This window comes from Lepus europaeus, chromosome 11 (genome assembly GCF_033115175.1).
Source record: "Lepus europaeus isolate LE1 chromosome 11, mLepTim1.pri, whole genome shotgun sequence".
Classification (NCBI taxonomy): domain Eukaryota; kingdom Metazoa; phylum Chordata; class Mammalia; order Lagomorpha; family Leporidae; genus Lepus; species Lepus europaeus.
In genome coordinates, this window is record NC_084837.1 from 63,417,697 (window position 1) to 63,444,148 (window position 26,452).

A 26,452-nucleotide genomic window follows, 5' to 3' on the forward strand; every position below is an offset into this window, starting at 1 on the left:
GTTTTTTTGTTTTTGTCTTCCCCATTACAGTTCTTTATTTTTATCCTTGGGGCAAATGATTTTATATTCTTAGAATGGGCATTGGCAGAATTGGACAGCTGAAGTGGGTACTCAAAGATGCATTCTTCAAAACAGCCTTTGAGTAATTACTCTGGTGACTGCTTCCCTTCCCTGGCACCTCCACGTATGGTGCCGCTGAGATTCTGCAAGGCAGAATGGCTGTCAACTCTTTTGCATATTTCTGTTCCAACTTTCTTGTCAATACATCCATGCCTACTTTCTGAATTGGTCTTACTCCTTTGTCTACTAGTCTATGTCTTCTACCCTGATCAGATGGTAGATAAATTCCTATCCATAGATTTTTGCTGTTTCAGGGAGTTGTAGAGAATGGTAGGAGGTAAATGCTCATGAGCCCACTGAGCCATGGTCTGTAGATGATGGAAAGAGTGTTAAATATGTTATAAGATCTCTTTCTCTCTTTGCCTTTCAAATAAAATGAAAAATTTTAAAATAATTTTTAAAAATAATGTGTTTTTAAAAGTTAGTGTATTTTTTTCCTTTTCAAAAAATCTTCGGGTCTGGCACTGTTGCATAACGGGTAAAGAAGCTGCCTACAGTGCCAGCGTCCCATATGGGCGATAGTTCGAGTCCTGGCTGCTCCACCTTCGATCCAGCTCTCTACTATGGCCTGGGAAAGCAGTAGAAGATGGCCCAAGTCCTTGGGTCCCTGCACCCACATGGGAGACCCAGAAGAAGTTCTTGGCTCCTGGCTTTGGTTCGGCACAGCTCCAGCCATTTCGGCCATCTGGGGAGTGAACCAGCAGATGGAACACTTCTCTGTCTTTCCCTCTCTCTGTCTGTAACTCTGCTTCTTAAATAAATAAATAAATCTTTAAAAAAATCTTCAAGCAAGATTTTACTACGTATAATATGAGGCAGGATGTAACGGTGGGGCCAGTGCTGTGGCATAGCGGGTAAAGTCACCACCTGTAGTGCTGGCATCCCGTTTGTGTGCTAGTTCGAGTCTTGGCTGCTCCACTTTTGATCCAGTTCTCTGTGATGGCCTAAGTCCTTGGGCCCCTACACCCACGTGGGAGACCTGGAAGAAGCTCCTGGCTCCTGGCTTAGGATCAGCCCAGCTATGACCATTGCTGCCATTTGGGGAGTGAACCAGCAGATAGAAGATCTCTCTCTCTCCCTCTCCCTCCCCCTGCCCCTCTCCTTCTCCCTCCCCCTCCCCCTCTCCCTCTCTCCTTCTGCTTCTCTGTAACTCTGCCTTTCAAATAAATAAATCTCTTAAGAAAAAAAGAATAAAATGTTGATATGTTTTTCAAAGAGTACACACAAATCTACAGTTCAAATGAATCTTACACTTTGGAGTATTTCTTTTTCTCTATTAGGTTTGTGCTAGTGGACAAATTTGCAAAGCTAAGTTCTAAATGAACTGCCCAGGTGATCTCCATTCTACACATTCTATACAATTGCTTGTATATTGTGTGACAGCAAACTCTCTTTATAATCTTTCATTTTCATTTTCATACTTCCAGCAGTACTCCTCTTGATCTGCTCTCTGGAACCACATTTTATACTTAATCTAAGATACTATGACTAGAGTTACATAGTATCAAAGGGTAGGATTTAAGGCCCTGGTTGGCGATTGCCTTATTGAACCTGAGGAGTTCAGGCTAGGTTGTGCAGCCATCACTTGATACTAGAGCTTGGGTTTAGACTGCCTTTTCTCTACTAACTCACTTGGGCTTGTTAGACTCTGAAGTAAAGAAGATGGCCATGCAATTTAAATCAGTCTTTATCTTCATTTGAAAGGGACCAACCTTTGTCAATAGTTGAATTAAAAAATCAGGACCTCAGTAATTCTCTTTATCATCTTAAGCAATCAGTTTTCCTGTGAATGTCTTCTTCTGGTTCATTCATTGATACACAAATTATTTCCCTAAATGATCAAGGAAGATTGGAATCTGGAGAGACTTTTCCAGAGCTTTGAGCTCAGTCCACGAGGTCAGTTTCTCCCTGTTCCCAGATGTGGTGGAGATGATCTTGTTGAATTAATGAAGCACCAGGTAAATGTTAAACCACAAGAGGAACAAAGTGTGAAGGCTCCTGGGTAAAACAGGAGCACTTGGTGATCTTCTGTCTTCATTAGCATTCAGTACAAAGACATAGAGGAAAGTGTTTAACATCTTCTGATAGCAAACATCTTCAAGGCAGGAATCTGATTTACTCAAGTTCATGGTTCTGGTTATTTGGCATTTTGATACAGTACTATTATGTAATACTCCATATTCTATATGGTCCATGTTCCATTTTCACCTTTTACCCAATAATGTCGTTTATAACAACCTTTTCCTAATCAAGGATCGTGTGTGTAGTCTCCTTTGCTCTGGAACAGTCAGTCCCCTGCCTTCACAACACTGATAGTTCTGTAGAGTGTGATGCAGATTTGTTATAGACAGCTGTATATTCTTGGCACAGAACATCAACCAAAGAACTTTTAAAAAAAGAATACTTAGGAACAGCTTTTGGAAGAGCAGTCTTTTCAAAAGTTTAACATGGGAAAAAAATGTGTTTGTTAGAAAAAGAACACATATTTTTGACTTATAGATTAGGTTTAAATCACAGTTCTGCCACGTAGTAGTTTTGTGGCACTGGGCAAATTACTTTATCTCACTGACTGTCAGTTTCCTCAGCTCTCAAATACTGACCTGAAGAAATGAGATAATGTATGTAAACAGTAGCACACAGTGGGTACACAATGAGTGGTAATTAGTAGAATTCACTGCAGCAGAATTTCCAAGCTGTATGAATGTGGCTGCTCTTGCCGTGCCCTAAGGCCTAGTGATTCTCTAGCTGCTGCTTCTAGAAGAGAAGGGAGAAACAGCTAGAAGTATGGAAATCAATGGTTTTCGTATTCTTTTTTTTTTTTTGACAGGCAGAGTGGACAGTGAGAGAGAGAGAGACAGAGAGAAAGGTCTTCCTTTGCCGTTGGTTCACCCTCCAATGGCCGCCGCGGTCGGTGCGCTGTGGCCGGCGCACCATGCTGATCTGAAGGCAGGAGCCAGGTGCTTCTCCTGGTCTCCCATGGGGTGCAGGACCCAAGCACTTGGGCCATCCTTCACTGCACTCCCGGGCCATAGTAGAGAGCTGGCCTGGAAGAGGGGCAACCGGGACAGAATCTGGTACTCTGACCGGGACTAGAACCCGGTGTGCCGGCGCCACAAGGTGGAGGATTAGCCTGTTGTGCCACGGCACTGGCCAAATCAATGGTTGTCATATTCTTTCCTTTGATATAAATATTGCCTAAGAGTTCCTTGCATTTCATACGTGCTTTATATCTTAACCAGATTTCACCCCCCACATTCAAATTCTGTGGTGTTAGATACTTTAATCTGCTGTTCCTTCTCCAAACTTAATAAGTACAAAATGGTAATGTTCAAGGAATCATTTACTAAGAAATGGCTTAGAACTTGTCTGTTAGTTGGTTTATTGACAACCTGTGTGCTGAATTCACTGGAATGTGGCTGCTCCCACCCCTGCTGGTACAGGAAACACTTGGTAGCTTTAAAGTGCTATTCGTTGCAGTTACTTGGTATAATTTGCCATAGAAGTAAATCCCTGGAGGTAATATTCTTGCTAAGGTGTGCATGTTTCTGGCTGAAGGAGTTCATGCTAAGGACCTGTGCTCTCTAACCCAAGGTGATTGTCTTTGCAGCCGGGAAGATTTCCAGAGGATTCCAGAACTTGCCATCAACCCACTGGGGGATCGGATCATCAATGCCTTCTTTCCAGAGGGGTAAGTCAGTGCAGTGGTTGGACTTCCTTGTTGAGGCTATCTCAGCATAAGTTAATTCCTAATCTGGAATAATGATGTGGATTGGGGGCTGGCACTGTGGCATAGCGGGTAAAGCCACTGCCTGTAGTGCCAGCATCCCATATGGGTGCCCGTTCAGGTCCAGGTTGCTCCACTTCTGATCCAACTCTCTGCTATGGCCTGGGAAAACAGTAGAAGATGGCCCAAGTCCTTGGCCCCTGCACCCACTTGAGAGACCCGGAAAGCTCCTGGCTCTTGCCTTCAGATCGGCATAGCTCCAACCGTTGTGGCCAATTGGGGAGTGAACCAGAGGATGGAACACCTCTCTCTTTCTTTCTCTCTCCTTCTCTCTGTGTAACTCTGCCTTTCAAATAAATAAATCTTAAAAAAAAAAAAAAAAAAATGATGTCGATTGGTTCATCTCAGACCAGGGTCTCCCCAGTTATATTGAGCAGTCCTGATTCTGTAAAATATAAAATGTCTCTTCCATCCTGTCCTCCCTGTCTTAAACTTGAAGTAGATAAGGAGACCATATCTTAAATTCTGGTTTTTGTTTTGTTTTGTTTTAAGATTTATTTATTTGAAAGACAGAGTTTAAAGGGGCAAAGGGGAGAGAGTGAGCTTCAAATTACTGGTTCACCCCAAATGGCCACAACTGCCAGGGCTGGGCCAGGCTGAAGCCAGAAGCCTGGAACTCCATCCTGCTGGTACAGGAAACACGCCCACATGAGTGGCAGGGCCCAACTGCTTGGGCCATCATCCACTGCTTTGCCTAGGTCATTAGCGGGGAGCTGAATCGAAAGTGGAACAGTCACATCTTGAACTGGTACACATATGGGAGTCTTCTGTCACAGGTGCACCTTAACCCACTACACCACAACACTGGCCTCTATTTTTATATTCTTGACATTTTGTCTCATTTGTGTGCACTATCTCTTGCAGTAGTAACCAATAAAAGTTTAATGCATGTCATGTATGTAATTACACATGTAGAATGGCCACATGAAAAACCTAAATTAACTTTGGCAATATATCTTTTATTTAATCTAAAATATTATTTTAATATTTAATGAATATTAAAAACTACTGAGATAATTTATATAATTTTTAATAGTCCTTGCAGGTTTTCTTTTTTAGATTTATTTATTTATTTATTTTTTTGACAGGCAGAGTAGACAGTAAGAGAGAGAGAGAGAGACAGAGAGAAAGGTCTTCCTTTTTGCCGTTGGTTCACCCCCCAATGGCCGCTGCGGCCGGTGCTTCTCACTGATCAGGAGCCAGGAGCCTGGTGCTTCTCCTGGTTTCCCATGGGGTGCAGGGCCCAAGCACTGGGGCCATCCTCCACTGCGCTCCCTGGCCATAGCAGAGAGCTGACCTGGAAGAGGGGCAACCGGGACAGAATCCGGTGCCCCGACGGGGACTAGAACTCGGTGTGCCGGCGCCACTAGGCGGAGGATTAGCCTGTTGAGCCATGGCGCTGGCCTATTTTATTTATTTGAAAGGCAGAGTTAGAGAGAGAGAGTCCATCCACTGGTTCACTCCCCAGATGGCTGCAACAACCAGGGCTGAGCGAGACCAAAGCCAGGCACCAGGAGCTTCTACTATTCCGGGTCTCCCTGGTGGTTACAGGATGAGCCCAAGGACTTGGGCCATCTTCTGCTGCTTTCCCAGGCCATAGCAGAGCTGGATCAGAAGTGGAGCAACCTGTACTTGAACCCATATAGGATGTCAGCATCACAGGTGATGGCTTAAACTGCTGCACTACAACGCCAGCCCCTGTGTTCTTTTTTTGTATTAAGTCTTTGGAATCTAGTGTGTAATTTACACTTAGAGCATGTATCAGACACACTAACCATGTTTCATGTGCTTAGTAGCTGTGTGTGTCTAATGGCTGTGCACTGGAACAGCACAGCTAGTGACTTAAGCTCGCTCTTTCTCCTTCAACCTTCTTCTGTTTCTGTTTCTTTTTTTTTTTCTTTTTTTTTTTGAAAGTCAGAGTTACACAGAGAGAGAAAGAGAGGCAGAGAGAAAGAGAGAGGTCTTCCATTCACTGGTTCACTTACCAAATGGCTGCAACGGCCAGAGATGGGCTGATCCAAAGCCAGGAGCCAGGAGCTTCTTCTGGGTCTCCCACACAGGTGCAGGGACCCAAGGACTTGGGCCATCTTCTACTGCTTTCCCAGGCCATAGCAGTGAGCTAGATCAGAAGTGGAGCAGCCAGGACCTGAACCAATGCCCATATGGGATGCTGGCACTGCAAGTGGCACTACCCATTACGCCACGGTGCCGGCCCTCTCCTTCTACTTCTTTCTTACAATCTGACTCTTCTCTCTGGCTCACACTTGGTCTCTGTCCTCCACCTTCTTTCTCTCCCCCTGTCTGTGGACTCTGTTTCTCCCTTTCCTTCTTGCACTCTGTATTCATATAACACACATGCCCTCTCAACACATTTTGTCAGTAATTTTCCATTTTCTGCAAAAGTCAGTCCAGTTGCCAAGACAAAAGTTAAAAAAAAAAAATGCAAACTTGCATAGCACTTCCTCATTATTCTACCTTATCCAAAATTTGCTATTTCTGTGGCATTCCAAGACTCCTCTTCCTAATAGCCCCATACCTACAGCTTCAGAAGGGCTGAATTTCCCCAGCACTCAGCACTTCTGTACCCTAAAGAAGGACTGTGCTCATGCCTGGGAGAAGCATTTATCAATTGCAGTCTCAATCTCTCTGTCCCTCTCTCTCTACTGCCAAATATGAATAAGAAAGCACATAGCCCCGCTACCTCTGAAAGCCATCATGTGACCATGATGCCTTGGATGAAGCAGACCCTATGTTGATAGAAAAAGGAAGAGGCCAGCGCCACGGCTCAATAGGCTAATCCTCCACCTGCGGCGCCGGCACCCCGGGTTCTAGTCCCAGTCGGGGCACCGGATTCTGTCCCGGTTGCTCCTCTTCCAGTCTAGCTCTCTGCTGTGCCCCGGGAAGGCAGTGGAGGATGGCCCCAGTGCTTGGGCCCTGCACCCCATGGGAGACCAGGATAAGCACCTGGCTCCTGCCTTCAGATCAGCACAGTGCGCCGCCAGAGCAGCCATTGGGGGGTGAACCAACGGCAAAGGAAGACCTTTCTCTCTGTCTCTCATTCTCATTGTCCACTCTGCTTGTCAAAAAAAAGAAAAAAAAAGAAAAAGGAAGAGACAAGAGACTTTCCATCCACTGGTTCACTACCTAATGACTACAATAACTAGGCTGGGCCAGGCCAAAGCCAAGAACCCAGAACTTCATCCTGGTGTTCCACATGAATGTCAGGGGCCCAAGCACTTGAGCCATTTTTCCACTGCTTTCCCAGGTGAGTTAGCAGGGAGCTGGATCAGAAATAGAGCAGCCAGGACTCAATCTGATCCTCTGAAATGGGATGCTGGAGTGGTAGGCAGTGGCTTAACCTGCTATGCCACAATGCTGGCACTTTAAGTAGATTATTTCTTACTTTAGGTTTGTCTAATGTAAAACTAGACTTTTTATATGGTTTATTGTATAATGTACTGCCTTCATTGTACTGAGTAAATATTTAATGATTTGATCAGGTACCTTTCTGTGAATAAAGGTTATCAAATAGTCTTGTGAGTAATCACCCAAGCATCTCTTCCTGGTTCTGTGTCAATTTTCTGTATGACCCAAAGGATACAGAAAAGTATATGTGCCGGTTTTTGTTTTTTTTTTTTTTTGTTTTTTTTTTTTTTTTAGAATTTATTCTATTCACTTAAAAGGCAGAGTTAGGGAGAAAGAGATCTTCCATCTACTGGTTCACTTCCCAAATGGCCCCAATGGCCAGAGCAGGGCCAGGCCCAAGCCAGGAGCTGGGAGCTTCTTCCAGGTCTCTCATGTGAGTGCAGGGTCCCAAGGACTTGGGCCATCTTTTCGCTGCTTTCCCAGGTGCATTAGCAGGGAGCTGGATTGGAAGTGGAGCAGCCAGGACCTGAACCAATGCCTATAAAGGATGCCAGCATTACAGGCAGTGGCTTATCCCGTAGAGTCAGTCCTGACAATTTATTTAAAGACAATAAACAAGGGGTGGTGGTTGTGGGGTAGCAGGTTAAGCCACTGCTTAGGAACACCTGTATTCCTTGTGGGATTCCTTGATTCAAGTACTATTTACTCTGTACTTCAACTCCAGCTTCCTGCTAATATGCCTGGAAGACAATAAATGATGGCCTGAGTACTTGGGTTTCTGTTACTCATGTAGGAGACCTGCATAGAATTGCTGGCTCCTGGCTTTGACCTAGCTGAGTCCTGGCTTTTGCAGGTATTCGGGTAGTAAACCAGTGAATAGAAGATCTCTCCCTTTCAAATATATAAATCTTTATTATTTTTTTTTTGACAGGCAGAGTTGGACAGTGAGAGACAGAGAGAAAGGTCTTCCTTTTCTGTTGGTTCACTCCCCAAGTGGCTGCTACAGCAGGCGCACTGCGCCGATCTGAAGCCAGGAGCCGGATGCTTCCTCCTGGTCTCCTATGCGGGTGCAGGGCCCAAGCACTTGGGCCATCCTCCACTGCCTTCCTGGGCCACAGCAGAGAGCTGGACTGAAAGAGGGGCAACCGGGACAGAATCTGGTGCCCCGACCGGGTCTAGAACCTGGGGTTGCCGGCGCCGCAGGCAGAGGATTAGCCAAGTGAGCCGCAGCACTGGCCTAAATCTTTAATTTAAAAAAAAAAAAAAGATTTATTTATTTATTTGAAAGGCATAGTATCAGAGAGAGAGAGAGGTCTTCCATCTGCTGGTTTACTCCCCAGATGGCTGCAATGGCTGGAGCTGAGCCAATCCGAAGCCAGCAGCTTCTTTCGGATCTCCCACGTGGATGTAGGAGCTCAAGGACTTGGGCTATCTTCCACTTTCCCAGGCACACTAGCAGGGAGCTGAATTGGAAGTAGAGCATACAGGACTTGAACTGGGGCTCATATGAGTTGCACAGGCCGCAGGCGGAGGCTTAATCTACTACACCACAGTGCCAGCTCCCTCAAACATATAAATCTTAAAAAAAAAAAAGAAAGAAAGAAAGAAAGCAAGAGACAGTAATCAAATCAGCCTTATTTTTTTCTCTCTCTTATATTTTTTTTGCCTTTTTGAAGATTTATTTATTTATTTGAAAGGTAGAGTTACAGAGAGAAGAAAGAGAGAGATCTTCCATTTGCTAGTTCACTCGCAAAATGGCCATGATGGCTGGAGTTGGGTCATTCTGAAGTCAGGAGCCAGGAGCTTCATCTTGGTCTTCCACATGGGTGGCAGGGGCCCAAACACTTGGTCCATCTTTGACTGCTTTTCCCAGGCCATTAACAGGCAGATGGATCAGAAGTGGAGCCACCAGGATATGAACTGGCACCAATGTGGGATACCAGCTTCACAGACACTGGCTTTACTTGCTATGCTACAATGCCAGCTGAGACTTACTCACTTTTTTTTTTTTTTTTTTTTTTTTTATTTGAGGCAGAGTTACAGAGATAGAAAGTGAGATCTTTCATAAGCTAGTTAGTTCACTTCCCTAATAGCCGCAATGGCAGTAGTCGAGCCAATCTGAAGCTAGGAGCTTCTACCAGGTCTCCCAAATGGGTGCAGGGGCCCAAGCACTTGGGCCATCTTCCGCTGCCTTCCCAGGCCACTATCAGGGAGCTGGATTGGAGGTGGAACAGCCAGGACTTGAACCAGTGCTCGTATGGGATACAGTCACCACAGGCAGAGGCTAAATCTACTATGGCACAGTACCAACCCCAAGACTTTAAATGTTTGAGTTGACCATGAGTAATCTCATGCCCTCCATTCTTCTGTGTCTTTGAACTGTCCTTTTGTTTCAGGTGCGGTTTTATGGTGAATTCTTCGATGTTTTTCCTCTGTTCTAGTCCCTGCCAAAGCATTGAACCATATCCAGACATATCTTTCATAGCCATGCTTTGAAATGCAAACAGCAGAGCTTTTGAACTCTACCTTTAGAAGATCTCTGAACTGTGTGTCTATCAGGCACTTAAAAGAGAACCTACATACTTCATCTACTCACTCACTAGGGCACACAATGAATGGGATTCTTTGTATATACCCACAAGAACAAGATCACCTGCTGTTTCCATGACTACCTTAGAGAGACAAATAATTATGTCACATGGCACATTCTTTTTTAACATTAAAGATTATTCTTGAGGGTTGGCACCATGGCCCAGCGGGTTAAACCCCTGGCCTGAAGTGTTGGCATCCCATATGGGCGCCGGTTCTGGTCCCGGCTGCTCCTCTTCCGATGCAGCTCTCTACTATGGCCTGCGAAAGCAGTGGAAGATGGTCCAATTCCTTGGACCCCTGCTCCCACGTGGGAGACCCGGAAGAAGCTCCTGACTCCTGGCTTTGGATCGGTGCAGCTCCGGCCGTTGCAGCCATCTGGGGAATTAACCAGTAGATGGAAGACCTCTCTCTCTGTCTCTACCTCTCTTTGTAACTCTGTCTTTCAAATAAATAAAATAAATCTTTAAAAACAAACAAAAAATTCTTAAAAGTTCTACAAAGTATTTCTTTCTTTTTCTTTTTTTTTTTTTTTTTTGACAGGCAGAGTTAGTGAGAGAGAGAGAGACAGAGAGAAAGGTCTTCCTTTTTCCGTTGGTTCATCCCCCAAGTGGCTGCTAAGGCCGGCGCGCTGCACCGATCCGAAGCCAGGAGCCAGGTGCTTCCTCCTGGTCTCCCATGCAGGTGCAGGGACCCAAGTACTTGAGCCATCCTCCACTGCCTTCCTGGGCCACAGCAGAGAGCTGGACTGGAAGAGGAGCAACCCGGACAGAACCAGCGCTTCAACCAGAACTAGAACCTGGGGTGCCGGCTCCGCAGGCAGAGGATTAGCCTAGTGAGCCGCAGCACCGGCCTACAAAGCATTTCTTATGATTACCTGTTCATGATGTTGTAAAAATATTTAATCTTTATACTAAAAAAGTTTTTTTTTTTTTTTTTTTTTGACAGGCAGAGTGGATAGTGAGAGAGACAGAGAGAAAGGTCTTCCTTTTTGCCGTTGGTTCACCCTCCAATGGCTGCTGCGGCCGGCACATCGTGCTGATCCGAAGCCAGGAGCCAGGGGCTTCTCCTGGTCTCCCATGCGGGTGCAGGGCCCAAGGACTTGGGCCATCCTCCACTGCCTTCCCGGGCCATAGCAGAGAGCTGGCCTGGAAGAGGGGCAACCAGGATAGAATCCGGAGCCCCAACCGGGACTAGATCCCGGCGTGCCGGCGCTGCAAGGTGGAGGATTAGCCTGTTAAGCCATGGCGCCAGCCAAAAAAAGCTTTCTATACAAAGAAAAATGAGGAAAAAATGATGACTTAAGATACGTTATATCATGACATATCCCCTTGATTATTTTGTAGACATTTAATGTATATTGAAGTGTTTACGCTGATTGGAAGAATGCTTAAAAAGCAGGATACAAAATTACGTTTAGAGGTATTTGGGGACTAAACTAGTAGATGGAAGATCTCTCAGTTATCCAAAAAGCATAGAAAAATTACTGAAACTCATATATTAATATGATCGGTGAAGTACGATTGTTTTTTTTTTTTCTGTCTACTTTTTACCCCCAAAATTTCAAAAATATGTTCAGTTGCTTTTGTAACTAAATAACTTAATTTTAAATGAGCTTTTCCATAATACTCCTAACTTTAAAATATACCTAGGTAGGGGCCAGCACTGTGGCATAGTAGTTAAAGTTGCCGCCTGTAGTGCCGGCATCTGATATAGGCACTGGTTCAAGTACAGGCTGTTCCACTTCCACTCCTGCACCCTGCTAATGCACCTGGGAAAGCATTTGAGGATGGCCCAAACCCTTGGGCCCCTGCACCCATGTGGGAGACCTAGAAGAAGCTCTAGACTCCTGGCTTCAGATTGGCCCAGCTCTGGCTGTTTCGGCCACTTGGGGAGTGAACCAGCTGTTGGAAGACCTCTCTCTCTTTCTCTGCCTATGTAACTCCACCTTTCAAATAAATAAATATTAAAATATATATATGTATGTGTATATATATATAAGTGTGTGTGTGTATATATATATATATATATTATATATAAGTAGGGTCAGCATTATGGTACAGTGGGTATAGCTGATGCCTGTGACACCAGCATTCCATACAGGTTTTAGTTTATGTCCTGGCCGCTCTACTTCCAATTCAGCTCCCTGCTAATGGCCTGCCTGGGAAAAAGTTGAAGATGACCCAAGTGCTTGGGCTCCTGCCACCCATGTGCAAGACCTGGGTGAAACTCCTGACTCCTGGCTTGTAGCCATCTGGGGAGTGAACCAGCAGGTGGAAAATCTCTTTGTCTCACTTTCTCTTTCTGTTACTCTTTCAAAATAAATAAATAAATCTTTAGGAAAAAAAATACAATATACCTAGGTATACATTATTGCAAGGATCCATGGAAGTGTTAGAGAAGTGAATTCAAGTCCTAACTCTCATCACTGCATGGCCCTGGACACCACTCTAAATCCTCTTTTGAGTGGCTGGTGCCGTGGCGTAGTGGGCTAAGGCTCTGTCTGCGATGCGGGCAACCCATATGGGTGCCGGTTCGAGTCTTGGCTGCTCCTCTTCCAATCCAGCTCTCTGCTATGGCCAGGGAAAGCAGTAGAAGATGGCCCAAGTGCTTGGGCCCCTGCACCCGCATGGGAGACCCAGAAGCAGCTCCTGGATCCTGGCTTCAGATCGGCGCAGCTCTGGCAGTTGCGGCCATCTAGGGGGCAAACCAGTGGATGGAAGAGCTTTCTCTCTGTCTCTCCCTCTGTCTGTATGTAACTCTGCCTCTCAAATAAATTTTTAAAATAAATAAATAAATAAATAAATAAATCCACTTTTGAGACGAGAGAGAAGAGTAAATTCAGTAGGTAATTCTGACCTTTGTAAGTCATGTTACCTCTAAGTATTTAACCATTTATAAAATGGAAATAATAATAGCTCCTCACAGGGCTTGAGTGAGGCTTGAGTGAAGATACTTCATGAATTGTAGTACCATGCATATGGAAAGAGATCTTATTAAATGAACTTTCAGTGTACTATACCTGAAGAGGTTGCCATTATACAAAATTCATAAGAAATAACCATCCTGATTGACATGGTGTTCTACTTGTTATATTCTCCAGAGAGGACCAGGTAAACTTCCGTGGATTCATGAGAACGTTGGCACATTTCCGACCCATTGAGGATAATGAAAAGAGCAAAGATGTGAATGGACCAGAGCCACTCAACAGCCGGAGCAACAAACTGCACTGTAAGGAGTTGAAGTCTTCTGGCTTATCTGTTACTTCTTACAAGCCGTTTATTTACTTATTTATTATTAAATGAGCATTTATAAGTTGATCATAATGACTAAGAGCTCAGACCCTAAAGCTGAACTAGCTGAATTTTTGTTTTTAAGATTTGTTTATTTATTTGAAAGGCAGAGAGGGAGGGAGAGACAGACAGAGAGGTCTTCTATCTATTGGTTCTCTCCCCAAATGGCTGCAACAGCCAGGGCTGGGCCAGGCTGAAGCCAAGAACTTCATCCAGGTCTCCCACATGGGTAGCAGGGGCTCAAACACTTGGGCATCTTTGGCTGCTTTTCCCAGGCCATTAGCAGGGAGCTGAATTGGAAGTTGAGCAGCTAGAACTTGAACTTGTCCATGTGGGATGCCCTTGTTGCAGGCAGTGGCTTACCCCACTGTGCCACAATGCTGGCCCCTCATCAGCTGAATTTGAATCCCAGCTCTGCCACCTTTTGGCTTTTTGATACTCTTTCCTTTCTTTAAAATACACACACACACACATAAGTATACTTATACACATGTGTATATATATATGTATATGTATTTTTTTTTTGTATTTGAAAGGCAGAAAGAAAGGGAGATGGAGAAAGATCTTCTACATGGTGTTTCATTCCCTAGTTGCCCACAGTTCTGGGCCAAACTGAAGCCAGGAGCTGAGAAACTCAAATAGGGTCTCCAGTATGGGTAACAGGGACCCAAGTACTTGAACTGTCATCTGCTGCTTACCAGCGTGTGCATTTGTAGGGAGCTGGAATGAGGCATGTTGATAAGCAATGTGGGCTTACCAAGTGGTGTCTTAACCACTACCCCAAACACCTGCTCCAGCCATGAGTTTGAGTAAATTTCTTAGGATCTCTGGGGTTCAGTTTCCTCTTCTGTAAAGTTGAGGGGTTCCACATCAGGTTGTTGTGAGGATTAAGTTTAATATGTGCAAAGTTCTTCAAACAGTGCCTGGCACACACTAGGTACTTAGTAATTAGTACCTGCTATTATTATGATTGTAATCCATTGAACACCAACCATGTGGTAAGTGCTAGATTGACAATAGCCCCACTCCAGGGTATAATGGTGATCCTCAACCCATCTTAGGATTTGATAGATACCAGATGTGAATAGGAACAGGTGGCTGGATTAGTTAGTGCTGCACGTGACATTGTTTCCCTTGCCTCTTGCCTCCTGTCCTTGTATGCTTGATGGATTTCCTGATTTCCTGCTGCCTGTTTCGCTTCATTGTGATATTATCCAATCTTTTCTTTCTTTCTTTTTTTTTTTTTTTTTTTTTTATTGTTTGGTGATTTTATCTTTAATTGTGTGATTTAAAGTGAGCGACATGCTGTGCTGATATTCACATACATGGTGCAGTATTTACTGCAGCCAAGCAGGTCAACATACCCGTGCTCTCCCATGGTTACCTTTTATTGTGATAAAAAACAAATAAATAAATAAATAAATAAATAAGACCTCAATCTACTCTTAGCAGACTCACAGCGTGCAGTACAAAGTCAGTAACTCTTGTATGTATGCTGCCCATTAGCCCTCTACACTTACTCAGACTACATAACTGTAACTCTGGGCCAAATTTAATGTGTGTTTTTTTTTTTTCATATTATCCAATCTTATACAACACTTTTCTAGGAAATTGAAATTGAATTTCTCTCTCATTCAGCACAACTTGAAGTTGAAATTATTAAACTTTGTTTTTGTTTTTTTTTTTGACAGGCAGAGTGGACAGTGAGTGAGAGAGACAGAGAGAAAGGTCTTCCTTTGCCATTGGTTCACCCTCCAATGGCGGGTGCAGGGCCCAGGGACTTGGGCCATCCTCCACTGCACTCCTGGGCCACAGCAGAGAGCTGGACAGGAAGAGCGACCGGGACAGAATCTGGCGCCCCGACCAGGACTAGAACCCTGGGGCGCCGGCGCCACAGGTGGAGGATTAGCTTATTGAGCCCAGTGCCGGCCGACCCACAGTTTCATGTCCACACTCTGTTCAGGAATTCTCAGAGCACACATTATCCCATTTCTTTTCTATGGCACAGGGAGAGAGTTTGAAGTGCATTCCCTGAGGCCAATCTATATCTGTGTGGGCACAGGCACCCAAGCACACATAGTACTTCTGCCCTTCTTTTGGTTCTTGGATCGCTTCTTGGCCTTTTGGCTAAGATCAAGTGTAGTATCTTTTGGCTCGTGGAAATGATATCTGCTTTCTCTCTCTCTGGATTGGTGAGGTAATAATAATTCCAGTGTGAAAGGTACAGCCTGTCTCAGAATGCTCCAGGGCACGGTAAACATCCCTTTCCATGGTCTCATTGTTTTGCTTAATGGTTTCAGGTTTTATAACAGATGATATGGAAAGTTATCTGCATCAAAACATTGTGAATGTTGATGAAGTGGAACTTCATCAGAGTTGCTAGGAAGAAACAGGGAGCAGCGTTATTCATAATTGCCAAAAGGTGGGAGCAACTCAGTGTTTGTGGTCAGTTTATTAAACACAACGGAGTAATTGCATATAACACAGTGTTATTCTGCATTAAAAAAAAAGGAAATTCTGGGACCTGGGTTGTGGTGCAGTGGGATAAGCTGCTGCCTACAATACTGACATCCAGTATTGAAGTGGCAGTTCAAGTCCTGGCTGCTCTACTTCCAATCCAGCTCCTTGCTAATGTGCAGGGAAAGTAGCAGAAGATGGCCCAAGTACTTGTGCCCCAGCCACCCGTGTGGGAGACCCAGATGGAGTTCCTTGTTCCTGGGTTCAGCCTGTCCACGCTCTGGCTGTGGCCATTTGGGGAGTGAACCAATAGATGGAAGATCTCTCTTTCTTTCTTTCTTTCTTTCTTTCTTTCTTTCTTTCTTTCTTTCTCCCTCTCTCTATCATTCTGCCTTCAAATAAGTAAAAATAAGTTTTTGTTTTAAAAAAGAAGAAATTCTGATACAAGTTGTCAAATGGACAGTGATGATATTATGCTGGTGTGATATAAGGTAGACACAAAAGGACAAATATTGCATGAAATGTGAGGTTCCCAGAGTAGTGAGATTCTTTATTTTATTTTTAAAGATTTCTTTATGGAGCTGGCAGTGTGGCGTAGTAGGTTAAGCTGCCGCCTGCATCCTCTTTCCTTTCAAGAAACCTTTTTACACATCTCCATTCCTACTCCACTTGATTTCCTCTAGCGGAGAAGCTGTTCATGTGTATGGAATCAGCTGTTTGTAGTCTTTTCACACTTTAGGTTTGGGAAAACCTTTCTTTGATTTGCGTTTGTCATGGCCTTCATGGTGTGTAGTTACTGCTGTAGAAAAGTGTTAATAGCTTCATTTCATGTAAACGTAAATAACTTCCAAACACTTATGTAGAGGATTAAAAATGTATCTGATATTTAAGTAATCTGAACCAGTTGCAAGTGACTATATTTTGTATTACTTGAAGATATGAAAATATAGTTAACTATACTTTAAAGGATGTTCTACATAAGTTCTTAATTTCTGCGTCCCCTCCGTTACTGTTCTTCAGGGATTTCCTTTCAGCAAACAACTTTTCCGTGCTCTGAAGGTATTCCTTTTTAGTAAGGATCCAGAAGTATTAGATTGAATGGAAAAGCACTTGACAGTTCTGGGCTGGGCGGGGGTCACAAATTAAAATACCTCCTGTATCTTACATCACAGAGGTCACGAATAGGTGACAATAGGGAAGTTCCTTAGTCACGCTTTGTCTGCTGCTGTTTAAGTCGACAATTTCCCTCCCAATAAAAACTCACACTTCAAAGGAAAAAAAAAATGATATATTTATGGAGCTGGCATTGTGGCATAGTGGGTTAAGGTACCACCTGCAATGCTGGCATCCCATATGGGCATCAGTTTGAGTCCCTGCTGCTCAATTTCCCATCCAGCTCTGTGCTGATGCACCTGGGAATGCAGTTGAAGATGGCCCAAGTCCCTATGTCCCTGCCACCCAAGTAGGAGACTTGGAAGAAACTCCTGGCTTTGGCTTGGCCAGGCCCTGGCTGTTGAGGCCATTTGGGGAGTGAATAGTGGGTGGAAGATCTCTCCTTTTTGTCTCTCCTTCTCTCTCTGTAACTCTGCCTTTTTCCAAAAGATTTGTTTATTTGTAAGTCAGAGTTAGAGAGAGGGAGAAACAGAGATCTTCCACCCACTGGTTTATTCCCCAAATGGCTGCAATAGCCAGGGCTGGACCAGGCCACAGCTGGGAGCCAAGAGCTTCATTTGGGTCTCCCACAAGGATTTGGGGGTCCAAGCATTTGAGCCACCTTTTGCTGCTTTCCCAGATTCATTAGCTGGATCAAAATGGAGCAGCCGGGACTTGAACCATTGCCCATGTAGGATGCTGGTGCTGCAGGTGGCAGCTTAACCTGTTGTACTACCGTGCCTATCCCTTTAGTCAGATTCTTAGAGACTGAAGGAAGAATGGTGGTTTCCAGGGCCTGCTGGATGATGGTGGTGGTGATGATGGGAAGTTAGTGTACAATGGGTACATTTGAGAAGATGAAGAAGTTCTGGAGATGAATGAAGGTGATGATTATGTGAGAAGGCTTCATGCCACAGAACTGTGCACTTAAAAAGGATGAAAGTGATGGATCTTGGGTTGTGTATATTTTACTATAATAAGAACAGCAGCAGTGATTGAAAGGTGACGATTTGACTGAAGTGATCCATTTCGTTTTTCTTTAAGCAAATGTTTGAGTCCTACAATACACCAGTCACTATTTTAGGCTCAGGAGACAGTGATGAATAGTAAGTCCTTGCCTTCCTAGTGGCTATGGTCTAATAGGAAAGACAGATTATACAGAAGACATGAATCATCAAGATTTATGTTGGTGGCAGGTTCTGTGAAGGAAGTGAGTGTGGTGAAATGATTGACAAGGAAGATGTCACTGCTTTGGAAAGAGGGATCAGCACAAGCCTCTGTGAGGAACTGAAGTTGAGCTAATGGGCCAGCCTTGCACAGAACAGGAGATGGGTGCTGGAGGTAGAGGGAACAAAGGCCTCTGGGTAGAAACCAGGGCTGGCATGTTTAAAGAACAAAGAAGCCCAGTGTGGCTGGAGCCCTGTCAAGAAAGTAGTGAGTGATGTGAAAGTGCGGCAGAGGTAATGGTAGGTGGCTGACACTGAGTTACTGTGCGCCACACGGTGTTCAGAGTGTCTTTTGTGTCCTAACTCATTCAGTACTCATAGCCCTGTGAGGCTGAGTCTGTTCTCATTTTACAGACAAAGCAACTTGCTACAGATACAGCACAGAGAGGGTAAGCAGTTTGTTCATGTTCACATAGCTAGTAAGTGTCAGCACCAGGGCTCATGAGCCGTGGTGCTGGCCCATCTTTTTTTTTTTTTTTTTTTTTAAAGATTTGTTTATTTACTTGAAAGTCAGTTACATAGAGAAGGAGTGGCAGAGAGAGAGAGAGAGAGAGAGAGAGTGTGAGTGTGTCTTCCAACCACTGGTTCACTCCCCAGCTGGTCACAACGGCCAGAGCTGCTTCCAGATCTCCCACGCAGATGCAGGAGCCCAAGCACTTGGGCCGTCTTCTACTGCTTTCCAAGGCCACAGCAGAGAGCTGGATCTGAAGTGGAGCAGTCAGGACTTGAACCGGCGCCCATATGGGATGCCGGCACTCCAGCCAGCGGCTTTACCCACTACACCACAGTGCTGGACCCTGGTGATATATCTTAACAAAGAAGAAATTATATTTTTCCATCATTTTTTTCCCTAGTTTTTCTGAGATTTTTACTTCAGCTTTAGTAGACTCACTCTTTGATTTTGGAAGGAGGGGTGTACTTAAACTTGTAGGTGTGAATAATAGCTCTCTCTGGGATGTCCATCCTTTGTCAGGTTTCTTTGTCTTTCGAGGCCTTGTTCAAATGTTCCTACCTCTCTACCAGAAAATTGTGTCCACCATATGCTTTGTTCTCGCAATGTTTTGGATGTATTACAGCACTTAGAATGTATTAGATGGCCAGTGCCGCGGCTCAATAGGCTAATCCTCCGCCTGCGGCGCTGGCACACCAGGTTCTAGTCCCGGTCAGGGCGCCGGATTCTGTCTCGGTCGCTCTTCCTGTCCAGCTCTCTGCTGTGGCCCGGGAAGGCAGTGGAGGATGGCCCAAGTCCTTGGGCCCTGCACCCCATGGGAGACCAGGAGAAGCACCTGGCTCCTGGCTTCGCATCAGCGCGGTACGCCAGCCGCAGCGGCCATTTGGGGGATGAACCAACAGAAAAGGAAGACCTTTCTCTCTGTCTCTCTCTCTCTCTCACTGTCCACTCTGCCTGTCAAAAAAAAAAAAAAAAAAAAAAAGAATGTATTAGAGTGAATAGTGTGTGTTGCTGTCTTCTACCAGATAGTTCCTAAGGACAGGGTGTAAATCTCTGAATCTTAATAATTCTAGGGCAGTGGGTGTAGGTTTTTTAATATTAGTAGCATCCTATTGAAAACCACTTCAGTGGTTTCACTTAATTCAGCTACATGACAGGACAGTCACTTCCTCCCTGTGACTGTTTCTCAAGGTGCCTGTAAAATCAGCTGTAAAATCATGCCATTTTCACTTGGTAGCCCTTCAGCAATTCTGAATTCCCTCTCAAATACACAAGCAAAGGTCTCATTTATCTTAGTTTCTAGAAGACTTATCTATTGTTAAAGAGAGAAACATGATAAGACCTTGGTGTGTTTATTTGAAACTCAAGTTCTTTACCTGCAGACTCCCAAGTGGTAGAGAATTACTTGAAATTTGGCATGAATTTGCCAAACGCTATATTCTCAAAGCAGTACTTTGTGGAGTCCTCTGCCAGGTCCTGTGTGACGCCTATTGTTGGTTTCCTCCAAGTAGGCCACAGTAAAACTGATAGTTCCTGTGAGGTGACCTAACTTAAACAAGTTCTTCCGGGTTGTTGTTGTTCTAGCATTCTAGTATAAAACAAGAGCATTTGAGTTTTTATGAAGTTTTGTTGTTTGTTGGAGGAGAGCGCGTTGTTCATCTAATCTAAGATGCCATGGATTCTCAGTTTCTTAAATGTTATAATGTTGTTAAAAACCCCACATGTAATGGTAATTGTTCTTTGAAAATCTATTTGTCAGTTTTCTGTATAAAATCTCCTTTACATATTTAGTTCTTTGCTGAAGGGGCAAAACAATATAGAATTTTGGGGCCAAGGGGCCGGCGCTGTGGTACAGTGGGTTAACACTGGGCTGAAGCGCGGCATCCTATATGGGCGCTGGTTCTAATCCCGGTTGCTCCTCTTCCGATCCAGCTCTCTGCTATGGCCTGGAATAGCAGTGGTAGATGGCCCAAGTCTTTGGGCCCTGCACCCACTTGGGAGACCCGGGGGAGGCTCCTGCTCCTGGCTTCGGATCGGCGCGGCCATCTGGGGAGTGAACTAGTGGATGGAAGACCTCTCTCTCTGTCTCTACCTCTCTCTGTAACTCTGCCTGTCAAATAAATAAAATAAATTAAAAAAAAAAAAAAAAAAAGAATTTTGGGGCCGAGGCTGCGGCGTAGCTGGTAAAGAGCTGTCTGCGGGGCCGGTGACATGGCTCAACAGGCTAATCCTCCGCCTAGTGGTGCCGGCACCCTGGGTTCTAGTCCCGGTCGGGGCACCGGATTCTGTCCTGGTTGCCCCTCTTCCAGGCCAGCTCTCTGCTATGGCCCGGGAGTGCAGTGGAGGATGGCCCAAGTGCTTGGGCTCTGCACCCCATGGGAGACCAGGAGAAGCACCTGGCTCCTGCCTTCAGATCAGCGCGGTGTGCTGGCCGCAGCGCACTGGCTGCGCCGGCCATTGGAGGGTGAACCAACGGCAAAGGAAGACCTTTCTCTCTGTTTCTCTCTCACTGTCCACTCTGCCTGTCAAAAAAAAAAAAAAAAAAAAAAAAAGAGCTGTCTGCCGTGTCGGCATCCTATATGGGCGCTGGTTTGAGACCCAGCTGCTCCACTTCCAGTCCAGCTCTCTGCTATGGCCTGGGAAAGCAGTAGAAGATAACCCACATCCTTGGGCCCCTGCACCCACATGGGAGACCTGGAAGAAGCACCACGCTTCTGGCTTTGCATTGGCCCATCTCCAGCCATTGTGGCCATCTCGGGAGTGTACCAGTGGATGGAAGACCTCTCTCTCTCCCCTTCTCTCTCTCTCTCTCTCTCTCTCTGCCTCTGCTTCTGTAACTCTTCCTTTCAAACAAATAAAATAATGTCTTTTTTTTTTTTTTTAAAGAAAAAAGTACAGAATTTCCACTAACGTCTTTTTTCCCCCTACTAGTTGCTTTCCGATTATACGATTTGGATAAAGATGACAAGATTTCCCGTGATGAGCTGTTACAGGTACGTGGGAGAACTCCTGGATAACTTGGGTTTTGGCCTACTTTTTTATTTTTGTGATTAGGAACTTTTTTTCCATTAGCATTTGTTTAACATCTGCTGTGTACAGAGTTCTGTTCTAGATAAAACAGCAGGTGACTTGGGAAAACTTGGAATGATTAAGTCTTCACAGATGGATGTCACCATTATTTAGAAGTTGACCAAGGGAGAGTTGGCTTAGCAGTTAAGATGCCCATACTCCATAGTATAGGGACTGGATTTGATACCCAGCTCACTTCTGACTCCAGCTTCCTGCTAATGCAGACCCTGGAGACAGCAGTGATGGCTCAAGTGACTGAGTCCCTGTTACCTACATGGGAAGCCTGGATTGAGTTCCTGGCTCCTTGCTGTGGCCCCAGACAGGGGCTTTTGTGGGCACTTGGGAGTGAACTAGTGATGGAAGCTTGCATTGTCTCTTACTGCCTCTCAAATAAATATAATTAAAAAAAAATTTTAAGTTAACCAAATGTCTTTTAGGTGGCTAAAATATGTGACATGGTTTATATCAAATAGTTTAGTTATTGCTAGATCAGCTTGTTGGCAGCCAGTTAAGCTTTGGTGATGTGTATGTAGATGCTGCTGGTTTGATCCCCCCCCCCCCCAAATCATTTAAATCTTTTTGAAAACTTCATTTGTTTTTATTTTATTTGAAAGGCAGAGATACAGAGAAAGATACACACACAAACACACACAGAGTAAAAGAGAGAGGTATCTTCTGTCCTCTGGCTAACTCCTAAAGGCCTACAAAGGCTGGGGCTGGGCCAGGTCAAAGCCAGGATCTGGGAACTCAGTCTAGATCTCCTGTGTGGGTGGTGGAGACCCAAGTCTGTGAGCCATCCCCTGCTGCCTCCCATGGTAAGCATTAGCAAGAAGGTGGAATTGAGAGCAGAGCTGGAATTGATACCAGGCACTCTGATATATAGAAATGTTAGCTTCGCAAGTGACACCTCAACCACTACCCCGAATGTCTGTCCCGATGCCACTGTTCAGTGTGAACTCAGGCCTGATGTGAAAGCCAGGGAAGCACTGATGTGCTGGTGTCCCCTGAGCCCACCGCTCATGGTCTCCTCTTGCTCCTGTGGACACTTCCCTGTCCTACTAGCAGTGACTGGTATTTCTTCCTGTTAGCAGTGCCCTTCTCCTCACTTTCTTACACCTTTCTCCCCTCCTGTAAGTTTAGAAGGGAAGAAAATTACTCCTTTTTAATATATTTATTTGTGAGTCTAGAGGACCCTAGAAGGGTAACACATTTAGGAATTTTTGTAGAAAATGTTCTCTATTTCTAGATGGACCTAAAAAGTGTAGTGGTTTCCACTCCCTCTTGAGTAAATCTGAATTTATTCAGTATCCTCTTGAGAAGTCTTCTAAGTTGAGGATTACTCAAGTCATGTGAGGACCAGTCCATTGTTTTCCTCCATTTCTGTGTCTGAGCAAAAGCTGTAACAGTCTGTTGTTGGGTACAAGTGCCCTTGCTTTGAGCTGGGAGTATCTGTCTTCTCCAAGAAGAGTTTGCTTTATTGAAAGTTGACACACAGGGGCTGGCACTGTGGCGCAGCAGGTTAAAGCCCTGGCCTGAGGGGCAGGCATGCCATATGGGCACCCATTCTAGTCCTGGCTGCTCCACTTCCAATCCAGCTCTCTGCTATGGCCTGGGATAGCAGTAGAAGGTGGCCCAAGTGCTTAGGCCCCTGTACCTGTGTGGGAGACCCGGAAGAAGCTCCTGGCTCCTGGCTTCGGATCAGTGCAGCTCTGGCTGTTGTGGCCATCTAGGGAGTGAACCAGCAGATGGAAGACCTCTCTCTCTGTCTCTACCTCTCTCTGTAACTCTGTCTTTCAAATAAATAAAATAAATCGTTTTAAAAAAAAAAAAAAAAGAAAGAAAGAAAGTTGAGCCATGTGGGCTTCTGGGTTCTGATGAGAAAAGATAGAGGCAGTCGGTCTGCAGTTATGTGCTTTCATCCCCTGGCCTGGATCTGGCTGCCAGAAAGATTTTTTTGGAGTAGAGGATTGATTAATTTTCTATTATTGGGAGGCAGGGAGGAGGAGGAGACTGTTTGTTGAGAGTGCCAGTCAATGCCCCTGAAATATTCCTGGGGCCAGGAATGACTTTGGAACAGATGTGCTCAGGCACTGGTGAGGTGTTAATAACTAGTTTCATTGCAGCAAAAGGATGTGAACATTTGGCCAACGTGAGAGAGGTGAACATTTTATCTTTCTAGTTACTGCAAGTTCTAAAAACATTGAGTAATTCAGTAGATATGAGTTTCTCCTAAGGAAAGGCTGAATGATACTGTTTTATTAATATGGTTCTTGTAAAAAGTCCAGGTAGAACATTGGGGGTCATGGATATGTTCATTATCTAGATTGTGGTGAGAGTGTCACAGGTGTGTACATGTCAAAGCCTAGACTGTGCATTTTAAAATTGTATAGCTCATTGTGTCGTTTATAGGCCAATAAAGATAGTTTATTCCCCAACTCATTTTATGAGGCCAGTATGACTAACTAGCATGTTCCCTGTACTGCCAAAGTATAACTTGATGTGAAGCTTATAGACACTACAAGAAAATTACAGGGCAGTCTCTTACTTACATATAAAAATTCCTAAACTAAATGTTAACATATTGAATCTAACAATTTATGAAAAGAATATTTTATTATAACCAATATGGGCTTATACTAGGAATTCAAAGTTGGTTTACCATCAGAAGGTTAGTACATTTTATCAGATTTAACAGGTTAAAAATGAAAAATTAACTGGTCTTTTCCATAGAAGAAACAATTTTATAAAATTCATTATTCATTTATGATTTTAAAAAATCTAAGGAAAACAGAAATAGAAGGAAGCTATCTTAAATCAATAAAGGGTTTATACAAAAACTTTCACCAAATATTAAAAATAATTGATTGCTAGGACCTGGTTCAAGCCACTTTTAGGCCCTGATGTCCTCATTTGCAGACTGTCCAAGATGGTCTTTAAGACATCACCACTCCTATCCCCAGCTCCCTACAATTACACAAAGCACACATGCATCATCCATGTCTATAATTCTGAAAATAAAACCGCTGGGGAGATAATTGGACTGAGATAAGCAGAAGCTGCTGTTTGAGGATGGGTTCATCTGGTTGGCCACACAGAGAAGATGGCACATAATATAGCCTAAATCACTTACAGGCATAACCTCTTTTTATGAATCCTTCAGTCTCTGTACATTTGTTTCTAAAATATACAACCTTCAATTTTTTTTTTTTTTTTTTTTTTTTTTTTTTTTTACAGGCAGAGTGGATAGTGAGACAGAGAGAAAGGTCTTCCTTTGCCGTTGGTTCACCCTCCAATGGCCGCTGCGGTCGGCGCATCTCGCTGATCCGAAGCCAGGAGCCAGGTGCTTCTCCTGGTCTCCCATGCAGGTGCAGGGCCCAAGGACTTGGGCCATCCTCTACCGCACTCTCGGGCCATCCTCTACCGCACTCTCGGGCCACAGCAGAGAGCTGGACTGGAAGAGGGGCAACCAGGATAGAATCCGGCGCCCCAAGCGGGACTAGAACCCAGTGTGCCAGCGCCGCAAGGCAGAGGATTAGCCTGTTAAGCCACAGCACTGGCCCAGGTTAATCCTCAGCCTTGCCTGTACCCGCATGGGAGACCAGGAGAAGCACCTGGCTCCTGGCTTCGGATCAGCGAGATGCGCCGGCCGCAGCGGCCATTGGAGGGTGAACCAACGGCAAAAAGGAAGACCTTTCTCTCTGTCTCTCTCTCTCACTATCCACTCTGCCTGTAAAAAAAAAAAAAAAAAAAAAAAAAAATTGATTTTTGAAAAAAATGAGTTATTTTCAAAAAATCCTGTCATGGACTTTTAAAAAAAAAAATCACATGTACTCTGATGTCTATTGAAGTGTTTTAGTTAGAATATTTTTAGAAACGATGTGAGGCGTCAAAAAGGCATCTTCTCCTGTTTCATGTTGTCTGTGAGTCAGCCTTTGCATGTCTCCTGAGAGTCCTGTCATTAAACTTACTTACTTTGCATGAAATAGCAATTTTTAATGTATGTTCACATCCTGAGGTGTTAGTAGAATGGGGAGGGGGGAATCCTTGGAAAGGACTTGGCTTTTCTTCAAAAATAGTTTTCTGGATTTCTGTGATTTCTCATCTTCTGGGCAGGTTAAATTTGATTTGGTTTTAGTCTGCTTTTTATTTTCATTTTATTAGGGAGAGAGACAGAGACAGAGTCTGGTCATTCATTCCCTGAATGTCCACGACAACTGAAGCTGGACCGGGCTAAAGCCAGGAATGTGGAACTCAATCCAGGGCTCCCATTGGTGGCAAGGACCCAATTACTTGAGGCATCATCTGCTGCCCTCTCAGGGTGCACATTTACAGGAAGCTGGATCAGAAGCAGAGCTGGGACTTGAACCTGGCACCCTAAAATACAATGCCTGTGTCCCACACAACATCTTAACCACTGCGCCAAATACCTAGCCCAGGAGTTATTATTTAACATAGTTCTTTTTGTCTGGGTCTTAATGTACTACCTCAGAGGTGGCTGTATTTGGGTGGAATCCCGTAACACCCCACCAAAATGACTTAATCAGTAAGGAAGTTGTTTGCCTCAGGATACGAGAAGTCTGAGGGTAGATGGCTCAGGCTGATACAGTACCTAAATGACGTCCAGGAGCCAGGCTCACTGCACAGCCCCAGAATGAGTGCTGTGCCACCAGCACGTGCTGTATCTGCATCTGGGCGGGCAGTATGAGGAAGAGAACCATGTGAAGGACTGTGTCGTTGTGAGTCTTTCCCTTCCTGTCCATCAGCCTTGCCAGAGAGTTCTGCTCACACCGTTGTCTAGAAGGGCCTAGATGAGAAGATAAGGGTTTCAGCTTTGCAGCTGTTACCTTAGAGGGTATCAGAGGAAAGGAGGAATGGGTAGCTTTATCTCTCATCTCAGTGAAAGAGCCCTCTGACCCCCTCATCTCCTAGAATTTCTGGCTCTCGG

The 26,452-nt window shown here is 44.6% G+C and overlaps 1 protein-coding gene and 1 pseudogene across 2 annotated transcripts in view; both read left to right on the top strand.

Annotated features, from left to right (window-relative positions):
- The window catches only part of CHP1 (calcineurin like EF-hand protein 1), a 76,529-nt gene that overhangs the window by 22,789 nt on the left and 27,288 nt on the right, over positions 1–26,452 (top strand). For both annotated transcript variants that reach the window (XM_062205673.1, XM_062205672.1), the window contains exons 3-5: positions 3,728–3,808; positions 12,963–13,090; positions 21,370–21,431. In XM_062205673.1, coding sequence (XP_062061657.1) covers positions 3,728–3,808; positions 12,963–13,090; positions 21,370–21,431 — 271 coding nt within the window. The remainder of the gene's footprint in view (positions 1–3,727; positions 3,809–12,962; positions 13,091–21,369; positions 21,432–26,452) is intronic.
- On the top strand, positions 15,260–15,338 carry LOC133770864 (U2 spliceosomal RNA; annotated as a pseudogene).